This window comes from Coregonus lavaretus (assembly GCF_964263955.1).
Source record: "Coregonus lavaretus genome assembly, chromosome: 9".
Classification (NCBI taxonomy): Eukaryota; Metazoa; Chordata; class Actinopteri; order Salmoniformes; family Salmonidae; genus Coregonus; species Coregonus lavaretus.
The window spans coordinates 43979705-43993880 of NC_139996.1; the positions used below are offsets into that span (position 1 = coordinate 43979705).

General features: G+C 42.0%; 1 protein-coding gene across 1 annotated transcript; it reads right to left on the reverse strand.

Annotated features, from left to right (window-relative positions):
• Window positions 1–688: 688 nt before the first annotated feature.
• On the reverse strand, window positions 689–8021 carry LOC311135372 (prosaposin receptor GPR37-like; the record flags this gene model as incomplete). Its single annotated transcript, XM_084169311.1, has 2 exons — window positions 689–1522; window positions 7845–8021. The coding sequence occupies 2 exons, from the start codon at window positions 8019–8021 to the stop codon at window positions 689–691; spliced, it is 1011 nt and encodes a 336-aa protein (XP_084025437.1).
• Window positions 8022–14176: the final 6155 nt, after the last annotated feature.

The following is a 14176-nucleotide window of genomic DNA, read 5'->3' on the forward strand; positions in this document are numbered from 1 at the left end:
CTTACATAGCAAGGGAGCTAGGCATAACTTTGAACTGATTCACAAGAATCACCATTATCAGCAAAACACAATACACTACGACCAGCCATTTTCAATATATTGTTTTCCATTTGAGACACTCTGGAAGCAGAAAGAGACAACATAATATATGTATATTTTTAAACATGATAACCCAACATTTTTATCATAATTATGGTAAGATTTCAGTGCAAATTCAAAAAGAGAAAATACTGGTGAGTTAATAAACAAATTGCTATAAATTCAAAATGTTGACTTGAACTATTCATATGTATTTCTTTCCGTATGGTTTCTGTAAACAAATGGACAGTTTATCATGTATACACAACTCTGCCCTTGAGTAAACCGAGACACATATGTTCACCAGAGTTTACGTCAATTAAATTCAAAGTCAATTCAGGAAATTAAGTGAACATTTAGAATAGGGTGTGTCCTCTATCCAGAATATCGATTAAATTCCTAAATTGTTGGGAATAAAACATTTACTAATCCTAACTGTAAGGGTCTCCCAGACTCAGATTAAGCCTATCCCCTGACTAGCAAGCATTCTCAATGGAGTAAATTTAATCTGGGTGTGGGAAACCAGCCCAATAGGTTTACAGTCCGACCTCTTGACCTCTTCACAGGGCAGTTGTAACTTCTGATGGAGGTCATGACCTTTTGACACTTCTTAGCAGTGGGTCCCTGCAGTGGTGTAGGAGGAGGATGCCTCCCTGTGGATGGTGCTGAAGGGCGAAAGCTCCAGGTCGGTGGTGTTGCACTCGTGCTCGTTCTCTTCGCTGGTGGTGGCGGTGGTGGAAGACCTGGGCGGGCCACACTCATCACAGCAGCAGCAGCAGCAGTCCAGGAAGGCCCGGCTGAAGGGCTGGCACAAGCAGAACAGCAGGACGGGTGTCACCGCCGACTTACAGAACAACACCAGCTGGCTGACCAGGTGGAGAATGTCCAGGGTCCGTCTGGGCACCCCTGCCGCCATGTAGATGGTGACGATGTTGCAGATGTTCTCAGGGATGATGCAGAAGCCATAGAGGATGGCCAACGCCACAACCGTGCAGTTCATCTGGCTCTCCAGGTGGATCTGCTTCTTGTTGCTGCGCACACAGGCCCGCTCGGCCTGACGGATCTTACGGGCGGTCACCAGGGAGCTGCCGATGGTGAACAGCGTGGGCAGGCAGAAGTAGCAGCCAAAGTACCACCAGAGGCGAGCACCATCATAGGTCAGGCCCAGCATGTAGAGCGTGTCGGGGAGCTCGGTGGAGATACGAACCACGCAGCGCTGGCAGGGCGTCACATCCGGAGGCGAGCCATCTTCAGTGACCAACTGGCGAATCAGGAGCTCTGGCAGGGCCAATAGGAGAGCCCCGATCCAGATAACGGCCAGCTTGGCGGCTGTGGAGGCACAGTTCTCAATCATCTCGTAGTACATCTGGACGTTGCTGGCAGCGCGGAAGCGGTCGATGCACAAGGCACACAAGGTAAAGGTGGTAACCCCGAGGGAGGCGACCTGGAAGGACAAAGATCAGGGAGGAGAAGGTAAGATACTATCCAGTTGATGTGTTATTACTCCACATTAACAATTGATTGAGAAACAAGTATAGAAAATGTATCCAGTCTCCAGATACTTCTCCTTATTGTAATGCACCTTGGGAAGTCTGGATAAAATACCAAGGCCCCAGAGCCATGTTGCTCTCTGAAAAGATCAAAAGAATGTGTCCACTGTAAACCATCCGTGTTTTAAAGACCGCTTGGAACAATTTTCGAATGACAATGGTACAGCACAGTAATCTAGACATCAACAGGTTTAGAGAGAGGGAGAGAAGTCATCCATAAAGAGGTTATGTTTTGACAGCTCTGTTAATAGAGAACTCGAAGGTCCACACTTGTTTTAATAAATGACAAACAGATTTTTCCGTCCTTCATCGCACACTAGATCCTAATTTCCCATACTGAGATGTTTGAAAGTAGCCATGAGTAATGTGTTATGAGTGATACTGTTTTAAAGAGTGGGGAGACTACAGGTGGATGCCAAAAGGGTGATCTTTAGACTCACATTTATTTTTAGAGCAACAACTTATAATATTGATGACTTTGTAACGTGATAAAGAAGGTGCACAGTATATCGTGCTGTGCGCAAGGGAGCCCAATTCTAGTCCTCGATGGTTACAGTATGCTGTTTTCTAATTTCTTAGCCTGATCGAGTTATGGACTTGGCAAGAGAGCCAGCTCATATTCATGATTAAATAACATGAATAGAAACTGCAGACCATGAGGCATGGAGATTAATATCTCAATGCAATATCTCTATCCCTACACCCAGAACTTCACTATGCTAAAATTTTTTGCTATCATAATACAACCACAAAAATGCTGCAAATGGGGTTGCTTTTTCACCCAAATCTTACACGCTAATACACACAGAACTCAGAGACAAATGTGCATTTAACATTGAGTGTTAAGTTCAGTGTTGTCTTCTACAGCGTGTAGTAGTGTTATGTTGTTTTGTTGCTAGGCTTGATCATTGTGACTGCCTCCTTAGGGGCCTTGGCCGAGGAAGCTATAAACACAGGAGCCAGTGCCTGAGCCAGAGAAGCCATGAGTACTGTCAGACGTACAGAGGCAGGCTTTGATCTGTCTGGTCCTTCTGGCCTCAGAGAGAGAGAGCGAGAGAGAGAACGAGAGAGATCTGTTGCACTTCACATACAGCACCATTTGTATGTAATTGCAGATTTGGGCACTGATAAGCATTTCAATTGGAATGCAGTGGCTGTACAGGAAAATGCTATAAATTACGTCAGAGCTCAGGCTGTGCAATTCACAGCGCTGTATGGGTTTTGACTGACAGCTGTTCTTAATTTGAGCACCCCTATGTGACAAGAAGTTGACCCCATCCCTCCCTCTAATTGGTCAACTGTTGTGAAAAAGAAAAATTGTCTGAGTGAGGGAAATGCTGTAAATTAAGAGGGCTCTATGTACTTTGAAAGCTGAGACGTTGATGATTATAATAAATACCGCTTTGATGTCATACAAGCAAGCCAGACACCCTAAGTTCAAATGTGCACTTCACATTTCCATGTCATAAAACTCATGTCATGTCAATGTTTATGATCACTATGTTAAATGTACAGTTACAAGATGACATGGCGTCATACCCTGGGTTGTTCTGAACAGAATGAGCCTTTGTTTGTCTATTGTGAAGAAAATTCTCTGCAGAACACGCACCTGAATGCACTCATGACTCCTTTCTACAGTATGCCCACCAAAATTACGATCTGTTTCTCTGAATTGCCTTCTGAAAGCCTAACACTGTACGATCATAGTTTATAACTTAACTAGTCATGTTGGCAATATAACAAGCTTTCAAATGATTGTGAGTGAGTGTTTTTGGATTGCGTAAACAACAACAGTAATTGTGTGATGGCGGGGATGCAGCGCTGTGTTCAAAACAAAACAACTACAAGTGTGCTTGCTCGTTCCTCAACGGCACAGCTAGGAGAGCTAAAGAAAAGCACCTTATAGTTGAAGACTTTTCTTTGAGTCATAAAAGATCATTGAAATTACTTAGGAACAGTGCACACTTTGGAGAGGTGTGTGGCCACTTGGAGACACCCGTTAGACCTCTCACTTAAATCCTTGTCATTTATTTGTCTTATGTTGCACCTACCCCACATTTTCCAGGAATATTCCTATCATGTTACTGAATGTATACAGAGTATTTCCAGATTTCGTTATCAACAAATGCGGTGAAAAGTACCATAAATGTAAATGGCATATAAAATCAACAGTGGAATGTTTGGATTCAGTCTTGTGTCCTCAACTTTGGTCTAATAATTTTCCCATCATCTCCAAACGGTTCCCTTTCAATTGCTACCAATTTTTTATTTTATTATTATTTAATTTTTTTTTCCTTTAGCTGACGCTCTTATCCAGAGCGACTTACATGTGCAATTAGGGTTAAGTGCCTTGCTCAAGGGCACATCGACAGATTTTTTACCTAGTCGGCTCGGGGATTAGAACCAGCGACCTTTCGGTTACTGGCACAATGCTCTTAACCACTAAGCTACCTGCCGCCTACCATGCTTATGCATTTCCTCCTTCTTCTGTAAGAAACATTACAATTTAGCCCTATCCATATAGGCCAATTCCCACATGTGTAAAGCGTTAAGCTGAGGGTCTTGGTCATTTGTTGTTGCTTCATGTCGCTTCACTGTATTGTCAAGACTAAGCACTTTCAGCCAAACACTTGCCACTGGCCATCATCGTCAACATGACAGCTTTCCCCCAGGGCTACTGTATGTCAATAGTGGCGGGCAGGCCTCGTGTAACTAACCTCTGTCACCTCTGTGTCCATAATGACACATTTTCATGTGACTGAAGGTACTTCAGTTGCCACAGGAGCCATTAGAATTAATGTCCCCACTGTTTCTGTAATTACGCTCCATTAAATGCTTGATTACCAAGTCGCTTAGCATAACTAGGATGCCGCTACCGCTATCCATTCAATGTTTTTACCATGGAGGCAGGCAACTCAAAGAGACTTCAAGTGCTAGGTCTGGGACTGTGGTTTTAAAATGGCCTACAAGGCGACAGGTAGCCTAGCGGTTAAGGCCATTGGGCCAGTAACCGAAAGGTTTACTGGTTTGAATCCCCGGGCCGACTAGGTGAAAAATCTGTCAATGTGCCCTTGGGCAAGGCACTTAACCCTAATTGCTCCTGTAAGTCTTTCTCCATAAGAGTGTCTGCTAAAATGTAAAATCTAAATGTTTGGCATAGAATTGGACTTACAAACACTGTCACTAAGCAGTTTACAGACACTTTATACAGCGTCACTCATTTGGATTGTTTGGGTCTTTGTGTGGTGGTTTATCTGTCTTGTTGTCATTATGTACAATATGTACGCCCGGACAGATGAATTTAGCTACCCATAGAAGCTTTTTAATCTAGATGATTTCCTCTTCTAAAAGGAGTGTGCTTCCTTCTCCGGGTAAATAATTCACACATTTCCCATGAAAGGCACTCAGGACCCACAGTACGATAGTGAACCCTTGCAACATTCATCCATCTTACATGAAGTACATTTCCGCAACTGTGAGAACAGACTGACTGGTAAAAGGCAGGAGATTAAGTCAAAGAGGTCTGTAGAAGAGTAGAGGATTGGACTGCATAAAACACAGAGACAGGTACACCCAGCCCTAGGGTTTTGCACTCGTGGAGATCTGAAAGGATTGGATAGGTGTAAACCATAGGGAAAATTGCACCTAGCCTATCAAGGACAAGGTGGGTCCGTCAATGTGTTGATTATACTCATCCAATCTCTTCACATCTGCGTTTATTCCAAACAAAGCTACTTTCACCAAGAAAATGCATAGTTGTTGAGGTGCATAGTTTTAATGCTGTGACCTCAATCACAGTTTGTTTTGCAAATTGTATAAGGTGTTCCAAGTTCTTGGAATGCATAAGATCTAGAGCAGGGATCATCAACTAGATTCAGCCGAGGGCAGATGTTTTTCTTGAGCGGATGGTCAGGGGGCCGGAACATAATTACAAATAATTTGTAGACTACAAATTGACTGCAAGAAGCCCATACAGATATAATGTTTGAATAAAACATAACAGTTTTAAACCTTGCTTACATTTGTATACTATCACGTGTCTCTCTATTATGTGTGAGAATCCTTAGGAACATATTTCTTCAATTAAAATCACTTGGAGCTGATTTCCTGGTGTATTGACATTATTTTATGTCCCAAAAAAAACAAAAAACCTTATTATTATTTTGCTCAGAAAGCTGGGGGGGGAGGCAAATAAAACCACCCACGGACCAAATTCTGCATGCTGGCCGCCAGTTGGGGAACCTTGATCTAGGGTGTTGTCCCTAGCTGCACCTGCGTCTGGCTGGGTTCCATTTAGACAGCAGGTGATATAACCAACTAATGTTGTTTTTTTGAAAGGTGGATATCCTGTGAGAAAAGCGGCTCAGTTCTATCAGCAGAACTCCTGGGCTGCCAGATTAATCCTTAATGTAGAAAGCGGCACAATGCATCTTCATTGAATCCTCTTACTCAGGCTTCTCCAACTCCGATCCTGGAGAGCTAGTGGGTGTGTAGGCTTTTGTTCCAGCCCAGTACTAACACACCTGATTTAGCTTATTGTGATCTAGATGAAAGACCATGATTGGTTGATTATTTGAAACAGGTATGTTAGTGCTGGATTGGAACAAAAGTTTCTCTCTAGGACCTGTCGATGACGCCTGTAAACTGTGTACAAACTGTGTACAAACTGTTCCCTGTCTAAATAGATCCTAGGGTCAATAACAGACTTTTCTCTTCATAATATCGTCCTGCAGCATTCAAATCACATGTGACATGCAGTATGTAGTAACAAGTGTGCTAATACAGACCCTTTAGTTACCTATGCTATGGCTACAATATATATATACTGTACTGTGTGTTTAGATTTGTTTAACTCTGTAAAACATGTTATTTTAGAGGCTCTGCACAATGTCTATGTGATCCCTCATCACCTAATTTGACCATTGTATCTTTTACAATAGATGACTGACAAAAGAGCTGCCTTACGGCTGAAACAGACATGGTAAACTGATGCAATAATAGGTGTGGGTCTGTGCAGTAATTACTGAGGCCTAGTGAGTTTCAGACCACTGCCTCATTGTTTAGACTGTAGGGAAAGTAGGACTGTAACCCTATCTCTGAGCATAAGTTGCTTTAGGGGCATTTACTTCTGTATCTAGCCAGTGACAGCTCAACTAAGAGTTTGAAACAACAGGTTGAGGTGACATTGGAGAACAAGTAATCTAAACCTGGTACACTGCACACCAACCTGGTCTCAGAGCATTTTGTATTGTTCTGTACGTAAATCCGAACACTCCATTTAGTATGATATGATACGTTTGGTACGGTATGTATTAATTTGTAGATGTCTATCATCAATTTTTTATGGTATGTTACGAATTACAATTTATTTGATGTGTTACGAATTTGCAAAATGTACAATATGTTACGAATTTATGAACATATGATATGTTACGAATTCTAATTGGTTGTGGCTAACGTTAGCTAGGTGGCTAATGCTAACGTTAGCTAGATGGCTAATGTTAGGTAGGCTAGGGGTTAGGGTTAAGAGCTAGGTTAAAGGGTTAAGGTTAGGGTTAGCTAAAAGTGTTTTAAAATGTTTTGTCATTTAGCAGACACTCTTATTCAGAGCGACTTACAGGAGCAATTAGGATGAAGTGCCTTGCTCAAGGGCACATCGACAGATTTTTCACCTAGTTGGCTCAGGAATTCGAAGCAGCAACCTTTCGGTTACTGGCCCAACGCTCTTAACCGCTAGGCTACCTGTGTTAAGTGTTACGGTTAGGGGAAGGGGAAGGGTTAGCTAACATTCTAGTTGCAAAGTAGCTCAAATGTAGTAAGTGGTTAAAAGTAGCTAATTAGCTCAAATTGTCCATGATAAGATTTGAACACGCAACCTTTGGGTTGCTAGATCTTCGCCTTATACGCCCAACCAATCACCCTCCTTTATTTTTTACCTTAAGCAACCTTCTGTTTTATGTAACCATACCAAATGTAACATATTCTAAATGCTGTGTCAGATTTACATTTACTATGTTATGTCTAGTTTATGAGACCAGGCTGTGCACACAATTGCGCACAGATCATTGCATGTTGTATGAAGTACATACCAAGCAGAATAGAATGTAGATGTGACAAGGAAGAGAGAGTTATTGACAGCAGACTTTGAACAGGGACCCCACTTCAACACCCAATCATAACACTCACTCAAGTAACACAATAGCTTGTGGACATTACCTCAATATAGGGGATGATTTTACAGGAGAACTCCCCCAACAGCCAATTCTTGGTCAGTTCATGGAATATCACCATCGGCAGGCAGAAAAAGATGATAACAAAATCCCAAAGGGCGAGATTGGCAAGAAGAGAATTTGAAATACTTCTCATGTAGTAGTTGTGGCACACAATGCACATGATTGCTATATTCCCAATTATTCCAACAGTGAAAATTATGACTGAAATGATCATGATCGCATATGCCCCATATGATTCTGCTGTTATGGGGTAAAAGGGGTTTTTGACATATTTTCTCTTTGTTTGAGGATTGAGAGGAATTAGTGGGGTATAGTCTTGGAGGTCTGGCAAAGTGAACTGTTCATAATCACTGGCATCAAATGGCAAGTCTGTTGACTGGTTCTGGGCCATAGGTTTAGGCAGCGGTTCCCACATGGTCAGCAGTGCATCCAAAGACGCATCTGACAGAATGGTTGGCTCACTTATTTTGTTCTCTGTTTTACTGCCATCCTTCACATTTCTTCTCCGACGGCCTATAGTCCCTCTTTTGTGTCTGCAGATCCGTTTGTGCTCGTTATGGTGGTGTCCTCCTCGCTTATGTCTCATGGAGGGGGTTAAATGACCATATACACCATCCCGCGTTTCCATGGTTGCATGCTTCTCTGTGTCCAACTTTTCCACCTTGCGCCTCTCTGACTCTTCATCCTCGAGTAACGTAACATATTCGGTTCCATTTGACGAATTGCTTTTGCGCACTATTGTTCTTTCATTCATAACTCTTTTCATATTAAATGAAGTCCCATTCCTTTTATCCACCCATGACCTAACCACATCCCAAGACGATGCAGTTGAGGTATGCACCCTTTTACTGTCCATTTCGTTGACAACTCTGCCATACGCGGAGTGCCAGCTCTGGCTACTATTGGTTTTGTGTACATTCCCGTTAGCGACGGCATACTCATGTCTAGGAGTAAAATGTGTCTTTGTCTTCTCCCCGTGTATGTGAGTGAAAACAACCTCGCTACAAAGTGAAAAGCACAGTAATCTCAATAGTAGTACTAGCATTGTTTATCCTGAAACACGCGACAATAGGGACTTGTATTCCAAATTGATGTATCCATTGATGTTTAGGCTACCACATCGGAGACGACAGAACCAACGCCAAACCTCAACTCACAAGTTTGAAACATTGTTCTTTGACAACTTAATTCCATAGTTGCCAAATCCTTGTCCAATTAGATAATGTGCACTAGGCAATTGACAGGTGCTTCTCAGAATTGAACGTGGTCTCAGAGCATTTCGTATTATTGCAGAATTGCGCCAAAGGGAAGTTCAACAACTGTTATTTCCTAACCATGTGAAGGAAGTATCCTTGAATCTCGGCTCTGCCACTCTGTAGATTGTACAGATTGTAAAATATTTAAGATCGCATTTCCAAATCCAAATCATAGCCGTCTAAAGTCTGCAGTTTCCTGGTGAGGTAGCATGTCCGAATAGCGCCATGGGCAGTTACTGGTACCCTCAGGTCCTGGGCGCCCAGAGTCCGAGATGGAGTGCGTTATTGTCAGGGACGTGCCAAGCTCCGTCTGGAGCAGCACACAGCTTGTGATATGAGCATCACGGAGAGAACAGAGAAGAGAAGGGCTCCCCTGGAGGCCTCCCGAATCTGTCACATTACATCAGTCAGCATCACCACCTCAGACAACTTTGCCGCTCCTTGAAATAAGTAAAGAATATATAATAAATGTTTCTTTTTTCGCAGGAGGTTGATCTCCAGTGAGGACCTGAGAGGACTCACAAATATAAAGAATTTGCCAATGACATGACGTCATGTTATATCACTGTACACATCAAGGGATAGGGCCCTGGAGATGACAGGCCTCAGGATCCTTGCATAAAACGCATTTCACGGTTGCGCATATTGGGGCGCTCGTCATGAAAGCAAGCACTCATTGTCTTTTTCTGTGGCACTAAACACGTACCCCTGGTGTCAGGGATTTCAAAAACACCAGCATACTATTCCACACTTCTACATTAATGTGGATGATACCATGATTGCAGATAATGATGAATGAATCATGAATAATGATGAGTGAGAATGTTACAGCGACATAAATATCATACCCCCCAAAAATGCTAACCTCCCCTCTTATTGGTAATGGTGAGAGGTAAGGTTAGCATGTTTTGAGGGTATGATCTTTGTGCCTCTGTAATCTTCTCTCTCATCATTATTTACAATTCATTCAGGATTATCCGTAATCATGGTAGCATCCACATTAATGTAGATGTGTTCAGAAACATATTATATTTTTATTTACAATAGAAGTGACTCAAAAATGACACAATGTATTATTTACCATTGATTTCTATTGGGCACAAAATAATCTGAAACACAACCAAAACAAACTGCAAATGAATCCAACAAGTTTGTAGAGTTTGATGTAGTCATTGCTTGCTAGGAATATGGGACCGAATACTAAAACTTTGACTACTTTAATACACATAAGTTAATTTGTCCAAATACTTTTGGTTCCCTAAAATGGGGGAACTATGTACAAAAAGTGCTGTAATTTCTAAACGGTTCACTGAAATGGATGAAAATATCAAAACAACAATAAATGTGTCACTGTCCAAATACTTTTGGACCTCACTGTATATACAGTCAGTTAATTAAGCAATTACCATCCCTTCATTTATAGGGCCGTGTATAAAAATGCTGGGCAGGCCATTATTTTGGCCATTATTTTGGCTATGCCCCCATGGTATGACAATGCCCCCATCCACAGGGCACGAGTGGTCACTGAATGGTTTGATGAGCGTTTTTTCCACCACCATCAAAAAAACACCAAATTATGGAATTTCTCATGGAAGAATGGTGTAGCCTCCCTCCAATAGAGTTCCAGACACTTGTAGAATCTATGCCATGGTGCATTGAAGCTGTTCTGGCTCGTGGTGGGCCCTATTTACACAGTTTATGTTGGTGTTACCTTTATTTTGGCATCTATCCATCCATCCATTCATCTAAAGTGAGGGAAAAAAGTATTTGATCCCCTGCTGATTTTGTACGTTTGCCCACTGACAAAGACATGATCAGTCTATAATTTTAATGGTATGTTTATTTGAACAGTGAGAGACAGAATAACAACAACAAAAATCCAGAAAAACGCATGTCCAAAATGTTATAAATTGATTTGCATTTTAATTAGGGAAATACGTATTTGACCCCTCTGCAAAACATGACTTAGTACTTGGTGGCAAAACCCTTGTTGGCAATCACAGAGGTCAGACATTTCTTGTAGTTGGCCACCAGGTTTACACACATCTCAGGAGGGATTTTGTCCCACTCCTCTTTGCAGATCTTCTCCAAGTCATTCAGGTTTCGAGGCTGACGTTTGGCAACTCGAACCTTCAGCTCCCTCCACAAATTTTCTATGGGATTAAGGTCTGGAGACTGGCTAGGCCACTCCAGGACCTTAATGTGCTTCTTCTTGAGCCACTCCTTTGTTGCCTTGGCCGTGTGTTTTGGGTCATTGTCATGCTGGAATACCCATCCACGACCCATTTTCAATGCCCTGGCTGAGGGAAGGAGGTTCTCACCCAAGATTTGACGGTACATGGCCCCGTCCATCGTCCCTTTGATGCGGTGAAGTTGTCCTGTCCCCTTAGCAGAAAAACACCTCCAAAGCATAATGTTTCCACCTCCATGTTTGACGGTGGGGATGGTGTTCTTGGGGTCATAGGCAGCATTCCTCCTCCTCCAAACACGGCGAGTTGAGTTGATGGCAAAGAGCTCGATTTTGGACTCATCTGACCACAACACTTTCACCCAGTTCTCCTCTGAATCATTCAGACGTTCATTGGCAAACTTCAGTCGGGCCTGTATATGTGCTTTCTTGAGCAGGGGGACCTTGCGGGCGCTGCAGGATTTCAGTCCGTCACGGCGTAGTGTGTTACCAATTGTTTTCTTGGTGACTATGGTCCCAGCTGCCTTGAGATCATTGACAAGATCCTCCCGTGTAGTTCTGGGCTGATTCCTCACCGTTCTCATGATTATTGCAATGCCATGAGGTGAGATCTTGCATGGAGCCCCAGGCCGAGGGAGATTGACAGTTATTTTGTGTTTCTTCCATTTGCGAATAAACGCACCAATGGTCTTGTAGCCCATTCCAGTCTTGTGTAGGTCTACAATCTTGTCCCTGACATCCTTGGAGAGCTATTTGGTCTTGGCCATGGTGGAGAGTTTGGAATCTGATTGATTGATTGCATCTGTGGACAGGTTTCTTTTCTACAAGTAACAAGCTGAGATTAGGAGCACTCCCTTTAAGAGTGTGCTCCTAATCTCAGCTCGTTACCTGTATAAAAGACACCTGGGAGCCAGAAATCTTTCTGATTGAGTGGGGGGTCAAATTCTTATTTCCCTCATTCAAATGCAAATCAATTTATAACATTTTTGACATGCATTTTTCTGGATTTTTTTGTTGTTATTCTGTCTCTCACTGTTCAAATAAACCTACCATTAAAATTATAGACTGATAATTTCTTTGTCAGTGGGCAAACGTACAAAATCAGCAGGGGATCAAATACCCTTTTCCCTCACTGTATCTATACTGAACAAAAATATAAAACACAAAACATGCAACAATTTCAAAGATTTTACTGAGTTACAGTTCATATAAGGAAATCAGTCAATTTAAATTAATTAATTAGGCCCTTATCTATGGATTTCACATGACTGGGAATACAGATATGCATCTGTTGGTCACAGATACCTAAAAAAGGTAAAAGGGTAGGGGCGTGGATCAGAAAACCAGTCAGTATCTGGTGTGATCACCATCGGCCTCATACAACGCAGCACACGTCCTTCGTGTAGAGTTGATCAGGCTGTTGATTGTGGCCTATGGAATGTTGTCCCACTCCTCTTCAATGGCTGTGCGAGGTTGCTGGATATTGTCGGGAACTGGAACACGCTGTCATATAAGTCGATCCAGAGCATCCCAAACATGCTCAATGGGTGACAGGCCATGGGTCAATTTCAGCTTCCAGGAATTGTGTACAGATCCTTGCGACATGGGGCCGTGCCATAACCCCACACGACGCCATACACGTGGTCTACGGTATGAGGCCGTTTGGACGTACTGCTGAATTCCATAAAACAACGTTGGAGGTGGCTTATGGTAGAGAAATTAACATTCAATTATCTAGCAACATCTCTGGTGCTGGACATTCCCGCAGTCAGCATGCCAATTGTTCGCTCCCTCGAAACTTGAGACATCTGTGGCATTGTGTTGTGTGACTAAACTGCACATTTTAGAGTGGCCTTTTATTGTCCCCAGCACAAGGTGAACCTGTGTAATGATCATGATGTTTAATAAGCTTCTTGATATTCCACACCTGTCAGGTGGATGGATTATCTTGGCAAAGGACAAATGCTCACTAACAGGGATGTAAACTAATTTGTGCACAACATTTGAGAGAAATAATGTGCATATGGAAATTTATGGGATCTTTTATTTCAGCTCATGAAACATGGGACCAAAACTTTACATGTTGCGTTCATATTTTTGTTCAGTGTATATACAGTTCCTTCAGAAAGTATTCATTGACTTATTCCACATTTTGTTGTGATAGAGCCTGAATTCAAAATTGATTAAATAGATTTTTTTTCTCTCACCCATCTACACAAAATACCCCATAATGACAGATTGAAAACATGTTTTTAGAAATGTTATTTACATAAGTATTCACACCACTGAGTCAATACTTTGTAGAAGCACCTTTGGAAGTGATTACAGCTGTGAGTATTTCTGGGTAAGTCTCTAAAAGCTTTCCACACGTGGATTGTGCAACATTTGCCCATTATTCTATAAAAAATTATTCAAGCTGTCGTATTGGTTGTTGATTATTGATAGACAAACATTTTCAGGTATTGCCATAGATTTTCAAGTAGATTTAAGTCAAAACTGTAACTCAGCGACTCAGGAACATTCACTGTCTTCTTGGTAAGCAACTCCAGTGTAGATTTGTCCTTGTGTTTTAGGGTATTGTCTTGCTGAAAAGTAAATTGATCTCCCAATGTCTAGTGGAAAGCAGATTGAACCAGGTATTCCTCTAGGATTTTGCCTGTGCTTAGCTCCATTCCATTTATTTTTTATCATGAAAAATTCCTCAGTCCTTAACGATTACAACCATACCCATAACATGATGCAGCCACCACTATGCTAGAAAATATGGAGAGTGGTTCTCAGTAATACACTGCTCAAAAAAATAAAGGGAACACTTAAACAACACAATGTAACTCCAAGTCAATCACAGTTCTGTGAAATCAAACTGTCCAC